The 17,833-nt window shown below is 41.2% G+C and overlaps 1 protein-coding gene across 1 annotated transcript; it reads right to left on the bottom strand.

Annotated features, from left to right (window-relative positions):
* Window positions 1–2,404: 2,404 nt before the first annotated feature.
* On the bottom strand, window positions 2,405–5,701 carry LOC124470146 (delta-type opioid receptor-like). The gene is made up of 3 exons (XM_047023901.1): window positions 5,387–5,701; window positions 3,802–4,154; window positions 2,405–3,166 (listed from the first exon to the last, which is right to left on the bottom strand). The coding sequence occupies exons 1-3, from the start codon at window positions 5,620–5,622 to the stop codon at window positions 2,643–2,645; spliced, it is 1,113 nt and encodes a 370-aa protein (XP_046879857.1). The 5' UTR covers window positions 5,623–5,701; the 3' UTR covers window positions 2,405–2,642.
* Window positions 5,702–17,833: the final 12,132 nt, after the last annotated feature.

Raw genomic sequence — 17,833 nt, 5'->3', positions numbered from 1 at the left:
AACATTCATCAAGAGCTTCACACACACACACACACAAACACACACACACGCACACACACACACACACACACAAATACATAAATTAATACATTCATTTTATATCAATAGGTCAATATACCATATTGATGTACATATCCGTAAAATAATATTGATCAATGATGCATGACATCTTTATATGTTGTAGACTGTTGCCTACAGGCCTCTTCTGAAATGACATAGAGACTTGAATTTGACAATGGAAACAAGGGCAATGTATATGGCACTGTAATTTTCACATTGCAGATGCACTTGGGTTAGGCCTAGATCATTTGAGTCTTCTTTTCCAATCCGAGAGATTGAAGACAGTTCCATGGTTAGTCATGCTGGTTTATTCCCGTCTGGTTCTCCATTGGGAGGGGAGCTTCTCTCACAGTGCTCCTGGCCTTACTGCTCCCCGGGCCCCTCTCCCCCTTCTTTGCTGGGAGACAGAAATCCCTGAAGCATCGCTTAAAGTTCTCATCCAGGAAGGCGTAGAGGATGGGGTTGAGGCTGCTGTTAGTGTAGCCCAGCGCCATGCAGAAGAAGTAAGCAGCCATGACGGCCGTGGTCTCGGAAACACTTACCAGGGCCTTGATCATATTCATTTCAAATCCATAAATTAACATAGTATATTGATGCAAGACAGTATGTTGTTTTCATTCACTTTAATACCGAGCACTGCACAGCATGTTTTGGTCTTAGTAGGCTATCATCTCTGCATGTAACAGAAAACTAAAACAGCAATAATTGATGAAACACAGATACTTACAAATAATGATAATCGATTTGTGCTTGATGTTGATCACGGAGAGGTGATACTAACTTGAAGTCTATTGAATCACCTCCAAAAGCTTCAATGATTACCTTAAACTAATCTTTCTACAAACACTCACATTTAGGTTACATCAAAAATGACATGTTAACACTGTAATATTGGTCAAGAGCAGAGACCAATAAAACCTAAATACGTAATGTTTGTTGGGTTAGAACCTGTATATTTGTTTTACTAGTCAACATCCCTGTAAGGCTATCAACTCTAATCTTACGAAACTAAAATGACCTGCAGAATAGGTGCGAATAGCTGTCTTATGCTTGGACTTTGCCTCTGAGAAGAAATCACGTTACCACAGTACTATCAAGCTCTAAGTCAATAGAGTTTTAGTTACACGTTTACAAGTCTTTAAATATACATTCAAAATCCGGTGGGAGTCACTGTACAACATTAACAAAAAGCACAGACCACCAAGCATTTACTTTGTGTATGATCAAAGAACACTTAAAATATTTGATATTCATATCTGTACATGTGTTCCGATAATTGGCCATGCTACAAATACTGATACATTTCATATAATGTCTGTGCAAAGCAACTTTAAGCCTATACAATTTCTGAATAAGTATATTACTTATCGATGTATTTGACATAAATCTGAATACTCAACCATGTGCACAATATGTCCATAAAGAAAATATCATCATTTTTTGGATTGCCTTGATCTACTCATGTTTTTCTAAGGTAAGAACATTCATAAAATAATATGAATGTGTAACTAGGCGCAAGTCAAATTAACAGCACAAAAGTGATTTATATTGTAAGATTAACAACTTGACACAAGATCAAAGTTGCCAAAAAAGCCCTCTGTCAAATTAGAAAATAACAATTAAATCCAGGATTTCTCACAATAACAGTGATTGTGTCAACAACAGCATTTTTATTCGGTCTATCTCAAAGGTCCCACTCATCATCTAACCCTGACACACTGGAGCCAATCAACACAATATTCAGAAATATTTTGGATTGTTGCATTATGACTTAATTATAGTGTTTCATTGACTCCTTTTGGCTGCTATTTTTTTTTTTTTACTGAATGTACTTCATAACGTTCCCTAATTGTAATGTTTCTTTACACCAGGCACACAATGTAACAAGCGTTATATTGTAGTGCTTTGATGTCAGCTTGGATAAACCATATCTGGACTGCATAAGGCACTTCTGGCCTAAGGAACTATATAGACAGTCCATAACATATTTAAATCTATTAAAAATGTATATTAATAAAAGAAAAAGAAAATGCAATTTAAATTACTGACATAATACTGTCTTTTTTAGCATTATATTCTCTATTATTTATGATGAAAAGGCAAATTATCGCGAATCGCCATCCCTGAGAATTTCAATTTAAAACACCTTAAGAGTTCTGTCATCTCACTGCTGTATTCTAACACACAATATGGCAATAGCTCATAATGACACAGTGCATGTAAAAATAAAAATCTATTGTATTATTTTTATAATTCCCTTAAGTGAGAATGTTATCTGCAAATCAATTGTATGTCCAAATGACTCAATGTATACAAATGTGCACATAAATGTATTTGCGTTCATTCAATATCCCACTTATCCGTTTAAAAATAATGATTAGTGATGCATGATATCTTCATATGTCGTGGACATAGCCCACAGGCCTATTCTGAAATGACATAATGACTTGAATTTGATTGTAGTAACAAGGGCAATGTATATAGCACTCTAGTTTTCACATTGCAGATGTCACTTGGGTTAGGGCTAGATCATTTGAGTCTTCTTTTCCAATCCGAGAGATTGAAGACAGTTCCATGGCTAGTCATGCTGGTTTAGTCCCGTCTGGGTTCTCCATTGGGAGGGGAGCTTCTCTCACAGTGCTCCTGGCCTTACTGCTCCCCGGGCCCCTTTCCCCCTTCTTTGCTGGGAGACAGAAATCCCTGAAGCATCGCTTAAAGTTCTCATCCAGGAAGGCATAGAGGATGGGGTTGAGGCTGCTGTTAGTGTAGCCCAGCGCCACGCAGAAGAAGTAGGCAGCCATGACGGCCGTGGTCTCGGGAACGCTTACCAGGGCCTTGATCAGGATGAAGATGTGGATGGGTGTCCAGCACACCACGAACGCGGCCACCACCACCATGACCAGGCGGGTGATGCGTCGTAGAGTGCGGTCCTTTTCACGCGAGCCGGACAACAGCCTGACGCTCTTCAGCCTCAGGACCATCAGAGAATAACAGACGGTGATGATGAGCACAGGCACCACGAAGGCAAACACAAACACACAGATCTTCATCAGAGTGTCCCAGTAGATGTAGGGCTCAGGGAATTGTAAGGCACACTCTGTAGTGCCTAGAGGTGGAGGGATGAGAGAAGAGAGAAAAACAAAAGGGGGGAGAAGAAAGAGAGAAAGGACAGGTACGAGAGAACAGAGAGAACAGAGAGAACAGGGAGAGAGGAGTTATGACAGGGAGACTGTTAAATGTACCCACGCTTTGGTGTAACATAAATACCATTTCACAGTGACTCTTTCCACTCATGCTGTCTGGCTGTTATGGAACAGCTAATGTGCTCTTAAATGGGAACATCTTGCGCAACATTGGCTCTTTTACTTTTCACAACATCCTCTGTATATGGCTGGGATACAGTGTGAAGATAATGGAAAGCTCATTACCATCAGATAGATAGGCTTATGTTCCTCTCCGACTATGATAATGAGACAAAAGATTCCGCATTGCTAGAAAAACACAGATTGCCAGAGAAAATGTGACTGGCATTTCTCATTTTACTGGGTTCCTCCACAGACCTCTGAGGGCAAATAAAGCATGATAATGGACCAGACCACTCGGTGATGAGACAATTCCTCGACACCTCTTGGGAAATTTGCCTTTGAAGACATTTGCGAGTGGCTGTGTTGAGTGTGTGTGTATGCGTGTAGTTGTGTGTGTCTGTGCAATCGTGTGTGTGTGTGTTTGTGTATTTCTCACCATTGTTTGTTTGTGTACCCCCAAGTAGAAGAGCAGGTATCCCTGCAGCCGATGACAGGATCCAGATACACACGTTGATCATCTTGGCTTTTATGGGCGTCCGGAAGTCCAGTGCCTTGACTGGGTGGCAGACAGCCACGTAGCGGTCCACACTCATCATGGTCAATGTGAAGATGCTGGTGAACATGTTGTAGTAGTCTATGGAGATGAAGACCTTACACACCACCTCACCAAACGGCCACGAGTTTAACAGGTAGTCTGTGCTCTGGAAAGGCATTGTTGTGGTTACCAGGGCGTCAGCAAGGGCCAAGTTAAATATGTAAATGTTGGTGGCGGTCTTCATTTTTGTGTACCTGTACATAAAATACATTTGAAATGAATATGAAAAACATCCATTAATTAAATGACTGGAAGACTAAAATGAAAACACAATTGATATGAGAGAATATTTTTGCATGATTTAAGACTAAATTGAGGATGAATTTGACTTAAATTAATTTTGAACTTATATTAGTCATGAAAGGCTAAATAGTCTTTGTTCTTCTCACAACTGGATCACATGACGCTGCTTCAACCATTTAGAGGCTGAAGCCTCCATGTTTCCATCTTTGCTTCTGTCACTGGTGGTTTATAGACACACACTAGTACAATGCATCAATTACAATGGCCACAAACCTCTGTCCTATCAATCACCACATTGTGGGTCATGCAAGTGAAAGACTCACAGGTGGCTCTTAACGGAACTGATCTATTGGTTTTATTGCACTGGGTGAGATACAATTTATGTATTTGAATCATCATCCTATTCCTATATACTTATATTTAGCATGTTTTGACATCAACAAACAGAAAATATAGAGAAATATAGAGAATATATCAGTCCCATAATTGAGACATTTGGCTGAAGAACAAAATCGACATGACATGAATTGTAATAAGCAAACACTAATACTAACTGACAAGTTTAAAATGCACGAGTGTGTCAGACAGAGAACGACTGAGGAAATGCTTTCCAAATGCACTACAAGGTAGACCTTGTTGACACAGAATATGGAAAATGTGCCATTTTGTGTTTTTTGTGCATACATTTGACAACAAATACACGTTGTGTATGTGACATACAAGCAACGCAACTGGTCAACTGGGAGATGCTGAACAATACTTTTATGATGATGCCTTAATGCATAATCTGAAATATCTACCATCCCTCACATCCATGTCCAGATTTTCATGAATCACTCCCTATGTTTTGATTTCCATTTCACCAAATATACCCTTTTCCCCAAGTTTAAATGCATTTAGGGCCTGTTTATTTCCATGATACATACTGTATGTATTCAATTACTCTTCATGCGTGCATGCAAAAAAGCAATTGCCTCTGGGTGTCTAAAGTTTTGGGAATGCAAAAGAACTTGGTCAGGAACGTTTATCTAAATATGGATCTACATACATATTTAAGAATGACGTAAATACATATTGATACATTAATTTGGGTTTCTTTGTGCATTAATAGTCACTTTTCATTTACCAAACGGTGGACAAACAACCCGAGCACTGACGGTCCATGAACAAAGTTGCGCCTTACCTGATTATAACATACATGACGAGGCAGTTTCCCACTAAGCCCACCACAAACACCACGGAATAGACAGCGGTGATGATGGGGATGATTGGGGACATGGGCTCCTCGTCCCACTCGTCGCTATGGGTGCGATTGGGAGTTTGTGATTCAGACAGCCAAGTAGAATTAATGAAACAGTCTTCGGCGAGCGCAGAAAGACACTTGTCTCCTTTGAAGATTTCCACCGGAGTGCTTTCCATTTTGGAAACGCTTGACCACCTCACAATACGAATGAAATGGGCTAAGAGAACACTTCTTGCGGTCCGTTCCGATAGGAGAGAAAAAGGAAAGTTAACGTGATTATGATACCTGAATAGACTTTATGGCATTCTTTAAGTGAATGGTTTTCTATGGTCTTTCTAGGCTCTATCAAATATTTTAACATGCTATTAGTCAACTGTGAATAGGTGATTCACAAAGCATTTCTGTAAAACAATTTTCAGACCGCATAACCTTATCCAACCCACCCGCATCCATGAACTCACCCATTTGTTTTTTAGGCTGTAGGCTATTCGATCCTTTTTGCTCTATGGAGATCAAATCTGAGGCATGGAGGACGTAGCCTAGTGTGTTTTCTTTTCCCTTGCTGGAGGATACGGGTAGCCAAAGTTTGTAGAGAGAGGTAAGATGAGGCAAGTGAATCGGCTATGCAACGGCTGGCAGACACTCGTGGGCACGCACAGTGTGGGCTGCTGCGAGCATCCGAGCGGTAGCGCGCTCTCTTGCTCATTTCTCCATACCCCCTCCCCCTACCCCAAATATGACATCAGGGAAGTGACAATAACCTTAAGGCAAACACTGCAAACTCTGTGTCCATGTAACAAAAAAGGTCCATGTAACAAAATGGGTCGACGCAATTCTAAAACCAAGCGATGAGACTTTCTTTCGGATTAAGTTACAATGTTGTCTGTCTAACAAATGTTGATCATGATAGGCCTATCATATTTTAGCTTTCCTATCACTTCAAACTTTGAGTATCTAAATGTATTGTTAAACTCCTCAAAATATTAATGATTATTTGGATGAATAGTTGTGGTAAACTAAACGAGGAAGTATGCAGCAAGTAGATAGCCTACCACACAATACCACAGATACCAGACAATAACAAGCTAAGTAGGCTAAATTGAATATTCTCTTTATTAGGCTACATACATATTCTAATGCTATAGATAGATTAAGATCATAAATAATCAGTTTTATCCATAATGCATCATTCACAACTTTAAACACAAAGTGTGTGTTTGTGTGGAGATAACATCCACTGTGAACAACCCTGGATGTGCAGGGGCATTGGCCTCATCCTTCCGCCGCCAGTCCATGCGTTCCTGCCTCTAATTACAGCTAACAGGACAAGAGAGCCAAATCAGAAGCCAAACGTCATTATGACGAGGGAAAAAACAACCTTCCCGATTTTATTTTTACTTTCTGCAGTGTATGATGCATGCATACCTCTGTTCAGATGAGCGGGCTGGAGATAACGGGTTGGAGCTCTAATAAATCATGTAACCATACGTCACCTTAGCCATTCTTGGATGGAAGGATATCTGTCGCTAGGAGCAAGCAGGCGTTTTATTTTTAACGTTTTTGCTTCTAGGCTGCTTAAAGAGCCAGGCTGTTCCCTCAAAGGAATCATATCATAAGTGGTGCTGTGGTCTGGTGGGATTGACTTTGATATAAGGTTTGATAAAAAGACTCAGCCCCCCCCCCCCCCCCCCCCCCCCCCCCCTTTATCTGCATAGGCAAAGCACATTTCTTTGGTAGAACTGAAACTTGGGCAGTCATATACACTGATATTGCGTGGAATGACTGATTCCTTGATAGGAATAGAGGTGGAAAAAGTTAATTGGCTGCTAAAATTGATTGAGTGCATCTGATTACGAGGTTTCAGCTGAGAGGCCGATGAGATATGTTCTAATTTCAATTTCAGGGAAGACCAGGATCAACCATCTTCAAAAATGCATTCCCTCCATCTATGATAAATGAAAACAATAATTTATACACAGTATATAAAGCTTTCTTGGAAAAGTGATTTAGATAATAAAAAAATAAAGTAAAAGATGCCTTTGGAAATAGCTTTATCTGCACACGCTAATGATTAATGTGTTTATCGGTACAGCTATGTTAATACAAATGTAAAAAAGCAGGCCCTTGCTTGTAGTCATAACACAGAATTGAAATCAAATTTATAAAATAAACATTTTAGCACTTCAATTCATTTTATTATAAAAATGTTGCCTCAGTTGTCAGTGTAGCCCGGTGTTCTTCCTGGGGCTCACAGTCAACGCTTGTGTGGTGACAAAGTGATGCAGGCTTCCCACAGGTGGTAAACATTTTGCTAGCCACTGTGTTACTCATAAGGTAGTCATTTACTTTAATTTAAACGTCAACAAGAAACAGCCGACAATTTTATTGCATGTGCATCATGTACTGAAATCCTTTCTTGCTCTGGAGGACCCCCCCCCCACACACACACACACGCACACACGCACACACACACACACACACACACACACACTATAGCAACGGCTCTGGAAAACAAGTAACATGCTTTGGGAGGATTAGGGAGGATTGACAAAGATATGTGAAACAATCATGTTTTCTCAGATCGCTGTATGGATTAAATAAATACAAAACTGACAAGAGAGAAGTTAAAAGAAAAACAGGAGAGATTACAACATACGTCACCGTACTGCCGTAAACGGTTTCAAGAGGATTTATAAAGGCATGCATGATTTTTATCAAGTATTTGTTCACAGACTGTTGTTTGTTGTTAGTGTTGATGGACAGGATGACTGTTGAGCTGTATTTAGCCTTACAATTTTACGTCACAGTGTGCCAGAGGCCTAAACACTACCTGAGTTACCACTCAACTACATACTGTATCACCATGAGCAGGTGCTTGACGGAAGCACTATGAAGTGTGAAATTAAAACAGTCTGATGATTTCCATCAGCTCCTACCTGAAAATATGATGTAAATGTTAACTCGCTGGTGTCTCAGTTTAAATCCATAAACTGTTCTGAAATTGAAATTTCAGTACATTATCTTGGTTGATTTCCTTTTTATTTGAAACTTGTGGATTTTTTTAAACGTTTATTTATGCGTTCATGTCTTTTTACTTTGTAACTTACATTCCAGACTATCATTGTCTGTACAGTACTCTAAAACACACATGGTGAGATCTAGTAAACATAAATAATGTTGATTAAGATAATAGACCTATTTGTAGATTAGTAATGTACATGAGACTGCTGGCTTGTTCTTGTTTTTGCAAGCCTAACCATAACCCTTTCATTTGAGTTAATTGCTGAAAGAAGCCAAAAACACAAACAAATTGTGCTAAAGCTGTTTATCAGCAGCAGGATCAAATTGAACTTGATTAAAAAAGGAGAAAATCCAAGAAGGGGAAATCCACTCATTCACTGCGACTTTCAAAGTTCATTGAAAGTCAATAAGGTACTCAATTTCATTCATAAGATTTTTTTTTATTCTACTGTGTTACTCTTGAATACATACTTAATGTGCTCAACCCAGTCTCTTCCACCAAGAAACCTTTCTAATTTGGGGTTATTAATCGGAAAAAACGAGATTCAAATGAAAGAAAATAATGGATGCCTTATACCAAAGTCAGCTTCCTCTCTCTCCAGTGTCTATTACTTTGATGCTCCAAGATCATGAAGAGACATAATCTACCTTTCCAACTCTCCAAGGTCATACCTACACTCCAAGAGTAAATGTAAAATGTAAAATGTAAATGTAGGAGGACCACAATTGAATATGAAAAACGGGGAACAAATCAGATTGTGGTTTGGGCACAAATGAAAAAATGTGGATTTTTTTACAACATGTAAATGACAGTTGAAAATGTGATAAACTGCAAATGACTCTTCGCTTTAAGGAGAGGGGTGAGGGGGAACGATGACATAGCAACACAGGGATACAGACAACCTCACAATACCTGGCATACATGGTTTGTTTCTGTTTTGATCCACTGGAGGCGGTTTAAGGAGAAGAAAGGGTGTGTTTGGTAACTGTGTCAAGTTAAATATGGGTGTGATTACACTGCTGTTGCTCAGATTGACTTGCCAATGATGATAGTTTGCGTTGATTTCCAGCATTACGGCAAAAGTGTGACATCTCATATAACCTGAATCAAGATTACTCTTAAGGTGAGTGGACAGTCCTTTCCCACAAGCTCCCTGTTTATCTGAAACACATCTGTTGAGACACATTTCCATAATAGAAGTAGAGGAGGCAATTCCCCCAAGCACAACGGGAGAATTGCAAAATACCTTGAGGGAATAATACACCTAAACGTTCAAGAGATATGCCTACAACAGGCCCACTTACTGACTCCCCAGAGCCATTTCAAAGATCATGTCATATTCGCAAAGCCAAGTATAGTAGCTAACAAATGTCGCAATAATATGTCCAGTAAACAACCAGTGTAGGATTGGGAAGGCAGAGACCAATGAAGCAGAAATTCAGGTTGCCTTGCCCTTGGGCTGTGGAGGCTATGGCCAGGCCAGGGGCAGTGGGATGCCATCACCAGGGGGGCACTGTTTGATGTATAGCCCTGAGGTACAGGCGATCATCTGAAAGCGCTGACAGTGCACTAGGGGAGGCCGGGTCGTTTACGATCACTGCCAGAGGAGCAGGACCACTCGCTCATGAAACAGTACATCAAAGAGAAGAGGGAAAAGGTGGAAAGGGAGGGAAAGAGATGGAAGACAGACAGACAGACAGACAGACAGACAGACAGGAAGACAGACAAATAGACAGACAGGAAGACAGAAAGACATGCAGACAGGAAGGCAAACAGACAGAAACAAAGAAAAATGAAAGACAGACAGACAAACAGGGAAGCTGGTTCACCCCCCCCCCCCCCCCCCCCACCACCACCACCACCCCCTAAAAAATCTGTATTTCTCTAAGGGAGCATTATCTGTTTTCATCCCATCCATTTCCAAAATTGGTTTACTATCTCTCTGGACAGGGATGTATTACAGGTGGCTTTTACCGCCGACAGACAAAAATAAGTTATCCATGATCTATATATGCCCTCAACCATCCCTTTACATTATTTAGACTAAGGTATCCATTTTGACAACAGGCTTGTTGACCAAAAAGATTAGTAATGCATGATTGATTGATGATCAGTATGCATAAAATGAGTTATGTGACACCATAATACAAATGCCAGAATATGTTCCACACTGGTCGAAATGCATCCATCCCTTTCCAAATCCAAATATTAGCTCAGCCTAAATGGCATAGTATAAATGTATTTTGTTTAAAGATATTACAGCCTCCCTTAAAAAAGATGTTTAGGCCGAGTTCCACAGAGAGCCACTCATGCATGGGTCCGTGCAGAGAAGCCCTCTCTGGGGCTCTGCTACCAGCCCCCAGATGTGACCCTGTTGGGCTCAATGGCCCCGGGCCCACTGTAGCACCACTCGCCTGTCAGAGCCACACATGACCACATCCTCGCTCGGGCCAAAATGAATTAATAGACATTTGTTTGGAAAGCACCACATACACACATATACTGTTGGATACAGATGAAGAGAAAGATATACCGGACTTACATATCACACACACACACACACACAGACACACACATACACACACACACTGTAGCAAACCAGGGGAGTCAGACCAGCCAATTCGGCCCCGAAGGCGGGTCCATCGACTTCAATTGGGGGAGGTGATAGAGGGAGTCTACCTGCCTGTCGAGGTGCTGCAGCCACTGGGCACATGGCACTGGTCACACCTGGAGCCCATCAGACAATCAGGCGAGGGCTTAAAGGGAGCCAGCCCAAGGCCGCAGGGGAGAACCTGAGAGACAACGCTGGAGGAGCGTTGTCCAACCAACTAACCTTTCCCTCTGCTTTGACCCCCCCCCAGAACCACACTCCTTAAAGGACAACAGACCCCTAATTTAAAGTTTGTCCCACTACCCTTACCCTGAAATCCTATAGTAAAGACCAATTTATGTCAACCCCCCCCTGTCTGAGTCCTATTTTATTGTGTATCGGGCCTTCAAGTCCCCTGGGTTTCTACAACACATAGATGCACACACTGGCACCTTTCTCTGGCATGTGTAGTTCTTGCTATTTTTGCAGGGCTGAGCTGAATGAAACTGTATGCTGCTCCCTCTGCCTCTCAGTAATGGTGTGGTGAAGACTCTCCCTCAGTAATGGTGTGGTGAAGACTCTCCCTCAGTAATGGTGTGGTGAAGACTCTCCCAGCTATGCATTGATGTGTGGGACTTAATGAGAGTTGAGAGTTGTCAATACACAGACATCGAAGAACGTGTTGTCAGCAATTTCATCCGATGCACAGCACATACTGTAAAAAGCCACACAGGAGCCTACTCAGCCATAGGTGATCAAAGGTGAGTGACAGCAAAGGCTGTGGGTGTGGCCATCTCTTAAAATAGAAGTGATTTTTAGATTTGTGTGGTGAACCAAACGATGACAGGCTGGGCTACAGCGTGTAACAGATGGATGGGAGGCGTGTGAACACTGGTGTGATCAGATCTATCCCACAACATTCACATGCCCACGTTCCAGACAGTGAAAGGTTACCTTTGTCTGCAATTGTGTTGTTTAGTCAAAGAATGTGATTCCATCCTAAAGACAGGAGACAGAATACCAGGAATTTGCTAAATGAATTCAACTATCATGAATGACGGAAATGTAATCGACGGTTCTTTCATAAAAACAAAAAGTCAACACAGTTTAGTCTGCATATTATCTTCATCATCCTTTTATTTTGTATTTTGATATGTTCCCCATTATTGTAGTCAAGTACACATACCTTTTTAAGAAAGTTGTACTTTGTTGCAATGTACATATTGTACATTATTACTGAACTTCATTACCAGCCGGCGCACAAAGCCAGACCCAGGGAGTAGAGATACACCCATGCAGTAACCTCTTCCATCTCTAGTCATCGGTCCAGTCATGGCCCTCTTCCATCTCCAGTCACCGCGTCCAGTCATGGCAGTCACAGATGGTGCTGTGGTGGGTTGCTTTGTGGAGTCCTGCGGAGTGTGAATTATGCCACTCTTACGTAAAGTGCCTCCATGTCTCCTTCGCTAGATCGACACATCCCAACCCACTGTTCTTAACAGGAAATGGTGGGCCTACTTTTTATGAGTCAACATAAACACTTGATGTGGTTAACTAGCAAACAACTTATGAATCAGTTAGTAACACTGATTTAATTTGTCACAGTACACTTGGATGTGTGTAGCCTGCGCGTGCAAGCATGTTTTCTTGCACAAATGTGCAGTTGTTTTTATTTTTGCATCAGAGACAAGCTTGCTACGTGATTGAGTTACTGTAAGTGTTTAGCCACTGAGCTAATCTTCTCTGTTAAAGTATTTAATCAGGAAGCACAGTGAGAGAGACAGAGAAACAGAAAGAGAGAGAGAGTGGGAGAGAGAGAGAGAGAGAGAGAGGGGGGAGAGAGAGAGAGAGAGAGAGAGAGAGAGAGAGAGAGAGAGAGAGAGAGAGAGAGAGAGAGAGAGCCCTTGAGTCCAGCCGGCAGTGCTGCAGGGTGTTAGCTCCAGTTAACTGCACACAGTACGGACTGATGAGGACGACTTTGACTTGATCACTGCCCACCCAGTGGGGGGTAGACAAAGGCTGTACATTATCACCACATGGACCATCAGAATACACGAGTGATCCATAGATGAATGTCTTCAGTGCGAGTTGCCTACAGCCTACATCAAAACACCCAATGTAAACGTTATCCATTTATGAATAAACTTGCAACACAATAAAGTGTGCTTGAAGAGAGGGGATGTGAGTACTTACTGATGCCACTGTATGTCTCAATATAGTTCACACAGCAAATGATCTATACAGATGGAACACATTAATTATAAAGCAATTGTAAATTAGGGGCTCTGTAATAATACACACAGCAGGAAGGCTAATCTCCAGTGACATTCAGTCACCCAGTGATCAATTGGTGTGCATTGGTATTGAATGCAAACAATCTACATTTTAGTAGTAATGAGTAACTCACCAGTGTTGCCCCTGAATACACCAATATAACTACAGAATGACAAGGTGCATGTTTTGTGTAGTGTAGAATTGTGTTTCTTGACAGACCAAAACATAAAAACATACTGTAAGCAAATGTAGATGTTTATATTTTGAGGCCAGGATAATTTCTCTCAATACAGATTTTGTTTTGTTTTGGCTAAGACCAATTCTGTTTTTGTCAAATACATCTTTGCGGGGAATGAAGTGTGACGTTTTAGCAAAGTCTGCAAAGACTCAATGGACCCTAAATCAAGATATTTAATTCCCATTCATTCTCCAGCTGCCTTTGAGTGACTTACTGGGCCAAACATTCATTCTGAAAAGAGTGGAGAGAGAATGGTGGTCTATTAGAGCTCTGTCTGCAGTCCTAAATAACCATGATAAATGCTGTTCCCAGTGAGCTGGGAGAGGCGGTCTATCCTCTAATAACTGTAAATTTATACTGAGCTCCAGAACTACTAGCAGAATGTGAGGAGATGGGATTCATTGATTATGTAAAGGAAGTCTGATGAGGTGAGTGGGTGTGCTTAAGCTTGTGTTTGTTTTTATTTTGAAGGATGAGGGGGATTGGGGGGGGGGAGGGGGGACAATCGGTTGAAAATGTAATCACATGTATTTACTTGTAAGAACTTCCCAAAACAGATTCTGGTGGAGATTTTGCTCATATATATGTAATAGAGCATGGCTCCTGTCTCTTAGGAAAGAGAAGGCATACATTTACATTTTAGTCATTTAGCAGACGCTCTTATCCAGAGTGACTTACAGTATGCACAGGGACATTCCCCCCGAGGCAAGTAGGGTGAAGTGCCTTGCCCAAGGACACAACGTAATTTGGCACTGCGGGGAATCGATCCGGCAACCTTCTGATTACTAGCCCGACTCCCTCACCGCTCAGCGCTCAGCCATCTGACTCCCACACATGAAAAGTATAGTTCATGGGACAAAATATTACCCCTCCTCTCTCTCAAACATACACACACGCTCACTCAGTCACTCAGTCACTCAGTCACTCAGTCACTCAGTCACTCACTCACTTACAAACACACCCACACACTTTTGCCTATAATTAAAATGAATCTCAAGCCACAGCATAATGAGGGTAATGAGGGTAGCCTCTAAAGCCTTTGAAAAGTTCTGTTATGAAATTTAAATAATTGTCCTTTGGCTACTTTTCCTTGTCTTTCTCATAAGCTTTGATCTCAATAGGTGTTCAGTTTCATCTGAAAACACCAGCTCATTACCGTAAGAATCACATCCTAGAAAGTTTGAGAATTAGATGCTTAGATACATCTCATGCCTATGTGTTCTCTTCCATGGCCAAACTGTATGTGTCATTGTAAACTGTGATTACATTTGCCACAGTACATCAACTTTTTTTTGACATCATCACAAGGCAAGCCAATGATAACCCCAATTTCATAACCCATCTCTTGGGAGTCTCACCTTTCTTAATCCTCTATTTCAGTCCAGCAGATGAAATTAATAAATCTGTGAGACAAGCTAAAGCGCAGGGCCGGGGTCTAAAGCTACACAAGGCCTGGTGGAGATAAAGGGATTATGAACGTTTCTATGGCTGTGACTTGTTCCTGACCCCAGTGCATTCTGTACGGCTGCAACAGCCCGATCAGCACGCTAAGACCTGATGTGTGTGAGGGTAGAGTACCTACACCAACTCCCACAGGTCAGTATTCTGCTAGAGCAGAAGTGGAAATCATTCATAATTAAACACAGAATTAAATGCAGAACGCTCGTTGATATTTAATGCCAGTGGCCTACATTTACATTGTTACTCTTATCCGCTCTGCATAATGGGCCAGTCAGGCATAAACACTCAGTTAAACACCCAGCGTTGTTTTAAGAGTGATCCTGGGGTGTCATGCGGCACCATCCACACTACAGAGATTCAGGAAAGCCAGATCCTGGTATTGTTGTACCCAGCCTTATAAAACCTTGCTGGAGCATTTTAACCAGCAGACACAGTAACAACATCAGGATGATGATTGCAGATATTCAGAGGAAACCACTTTAAAAAATGAATTATGAATGTGTCAACGATGAGTATGTGAGAAATATCAATTTTAGGAATGGTATTGTTAACAATGTGGCAACAATAAATGGATTGAAATCATTGAACTTGTTCTTTGACTGGCTATTGGACATGGATGTAGTGTACAGCAGCTAAATTACAGTAGGACAGGCTCATGAAGATGCGAGTCAGAGTTGTGAGAACTACAAGAAACAGTGTGTGAGTTTGTGCCAGAGGGGAGGGCCACCTTCAGGTAATGTATTATTAAACAATGACTTTCAAAAGGAAAGATGCATGCTTCCCACAAATGGAGATGATAATCCGAGCTGTGAACTATAATATTTGAGGCGATCATATACAGGTTGTTTGATGAGGAATTAAATGCAAATACACCTCGTACAGTGTGCAGTAGTCAGTCTATGAAAAATTATGAATGAATTATTCATACATGAATGAACAGTGAATATTGATTTACCGTACTCATAATGGAAAATGTGTTCTTAGGTTTTTCTGATTAATTAAATAATGCAAAAATAAACAATAGAATGAGTCCTTGACTGACAAAAAGCATTGGAAATACTATTAGCAAGAATCAAGGACAAATTACTTTACCCCAACTCATGTTCTCGTGTCCTTTGTGACTGGATACATCGGAAAATATTAAGACTAGACCATAATAAGCTGTGAAATTGCCCTCTCTGCAGGCCCCCTGGCACTGTTTAGCCCTTTGGAACAGGTTTATTGCATAATGACATTAGGGTGATTAAGAAAATAAATTCAACATAATTAGAACACGACATCTACATTTTCAGAAAGTGTGCAGGGATTGTGCACAGAAGAACGTGAGAATCAGAGGCAGCTTTGTTCTAAAGAAATGGGTCCTTCTGTCCTTGTTTTTTATTTTTTTGACAGCAAGTCCACCTCTTTGGCTATCTCGCTTTTTCAGTTCACTAGTTTCCAGTTCATAGTGGCTGATCTAGACGGTCCAGAGCACTGAGCAACTAAATAACCGTTGGCTAGCACACTCATAGCCATGTGTCTTTTACAGTGGTCTGTGTTGAAAGAATACTTAATGATTTGACATGGTCAGACACACACACACACAGGCTCTAAAGAGGACGATGAGTGTGCCACTGATGAGAATCAAAGAGAACGGGAAAGGTTCATGTCTGTGATTTGTGCTGTCAATGTATCTTTTTTGTCTCTCCTGCCTGAGTGATGATGACTTCATGCTTTGAATCAATTTCCCAGAAACCTGTAACTTTTCCCAGGAAAAAAAAAGAGCAAAAGTTGTCCCACGCTCACTTGACAGGCGTGATTTGATGAAGGACGGGGGGGGATCTTGGTCTGCTGAGTTTGAAGGCTTGGAGGAGGGGGGAGGGGAGGGTTAATGTCTTGCAAGGTTAATGGGGGGACTGCATCATGAGAACGACTGGTGGCTTCATCCCTCAAGAAACACATCGGTGTGTGACTCAGAGGGATATGCTTGTTTCTCAGTACTCTGTACTTTCTCTGTATTCCTTTTTTTCGCTCTCACTTTCTATATCTCCCTCATCTGACTGTCTTTCCTTGTGCCACTCCTGCCTTCTCCAACAATCAGTCCCAGCTGAGCAGAACTGATCTCAAGGGCATGCTTGCCACAGCGATTGTGGGCTCTGATGAATTCAAAAGGCCGGAGTGTTAATTTAGTCTCCTTAACAGTAATTTGAAGTCATTTGCATCAGTCGTTTAGAAAAGTGCAGCTGCTCAGATAATTAATCTAAAGATGGATAGATCTCAGGGGCCGGAAGGAGTCAGTATTCACCGGCACCCAGCAACAGCGGGAACTCTGAGAGCTATCATTGGCCCCAAAGGAGAAAGAGAGATAGAAAGAGAGAAAGAGACAGATGGATATAGAGATGGAGGGAGAGAGAAAGCAACATTGAAAGAATACAGCTTTTTGCTTAAACATAAAATCTGAAGGTAAAAGAGTAACATTTTGCCGTTCTATTGAGAATGTAGTTCTATCTCTGAAGTCTACAATTTCCTACCGATGAGGTGCTGGAGGGGAAGATATGGTTTCCTTTCATAATAACAGAACAACCTCCAAAGCATTGACCTGGCACAGCAGTCCCTTCTGGTTTAGACCATATTTTCAAGTACCAGTACCTGAAATAAGCAAACCACTTATACTACATCCTCTTAAATCAAGGGCACAAAACTTGGAATTCTGAGAAAGAAATACCTTATAAAAAGCTGTACAAACCTAAACAATCATTATTGGGCTGAGAATGAGCGACCTTGACTGACTCTGTGGAGCATGTGAGAATGTCCAAAAATCAC

Source organism: Hypomesus transpacificus, chromosome 8, assembly GCF_021917145.1.
Source record: "Hypomesus transpacificus isolate Combined female chromosome 8, fHypTra1, whole genome shotgun sequence".
Taxonomy (NCBI): domain Eukaryota; kingdom Metazoa; phylum Chordata; class Actinopteri; order Osmeriformes; family Osmeridae; genus Hypomesus; species Hypomesus transpacificus.
The sequence above is the reverse complement of the archived record's forward strand: the minus strand, read 5'-3'. Positions and strand labels throughout refer to the sequence as shown.

Coding starts and splice junctions, on each gene's coding strand:
- LOC124470146 (XM_047023901.1), bottom strand. CDS start 5,622: ATGGAAAGCACTCCGGTGGAAATCTTCAAAGGAGACAAGTGTCTTTCT. Junction 4,155..5,386: donor GTCATGTATGTTATAATCAG/GTAAGGCGCAAC, acceptor TTTTATGTACAG/GTACACAAAAATGAAGACCG. Junction 3,167..3,801: donor GGGTACACAAACAAACAATG/GTGAGAAATACA, acceptor CTCCACCTCTAG/GCACTACAGAGTGTGCCTTA.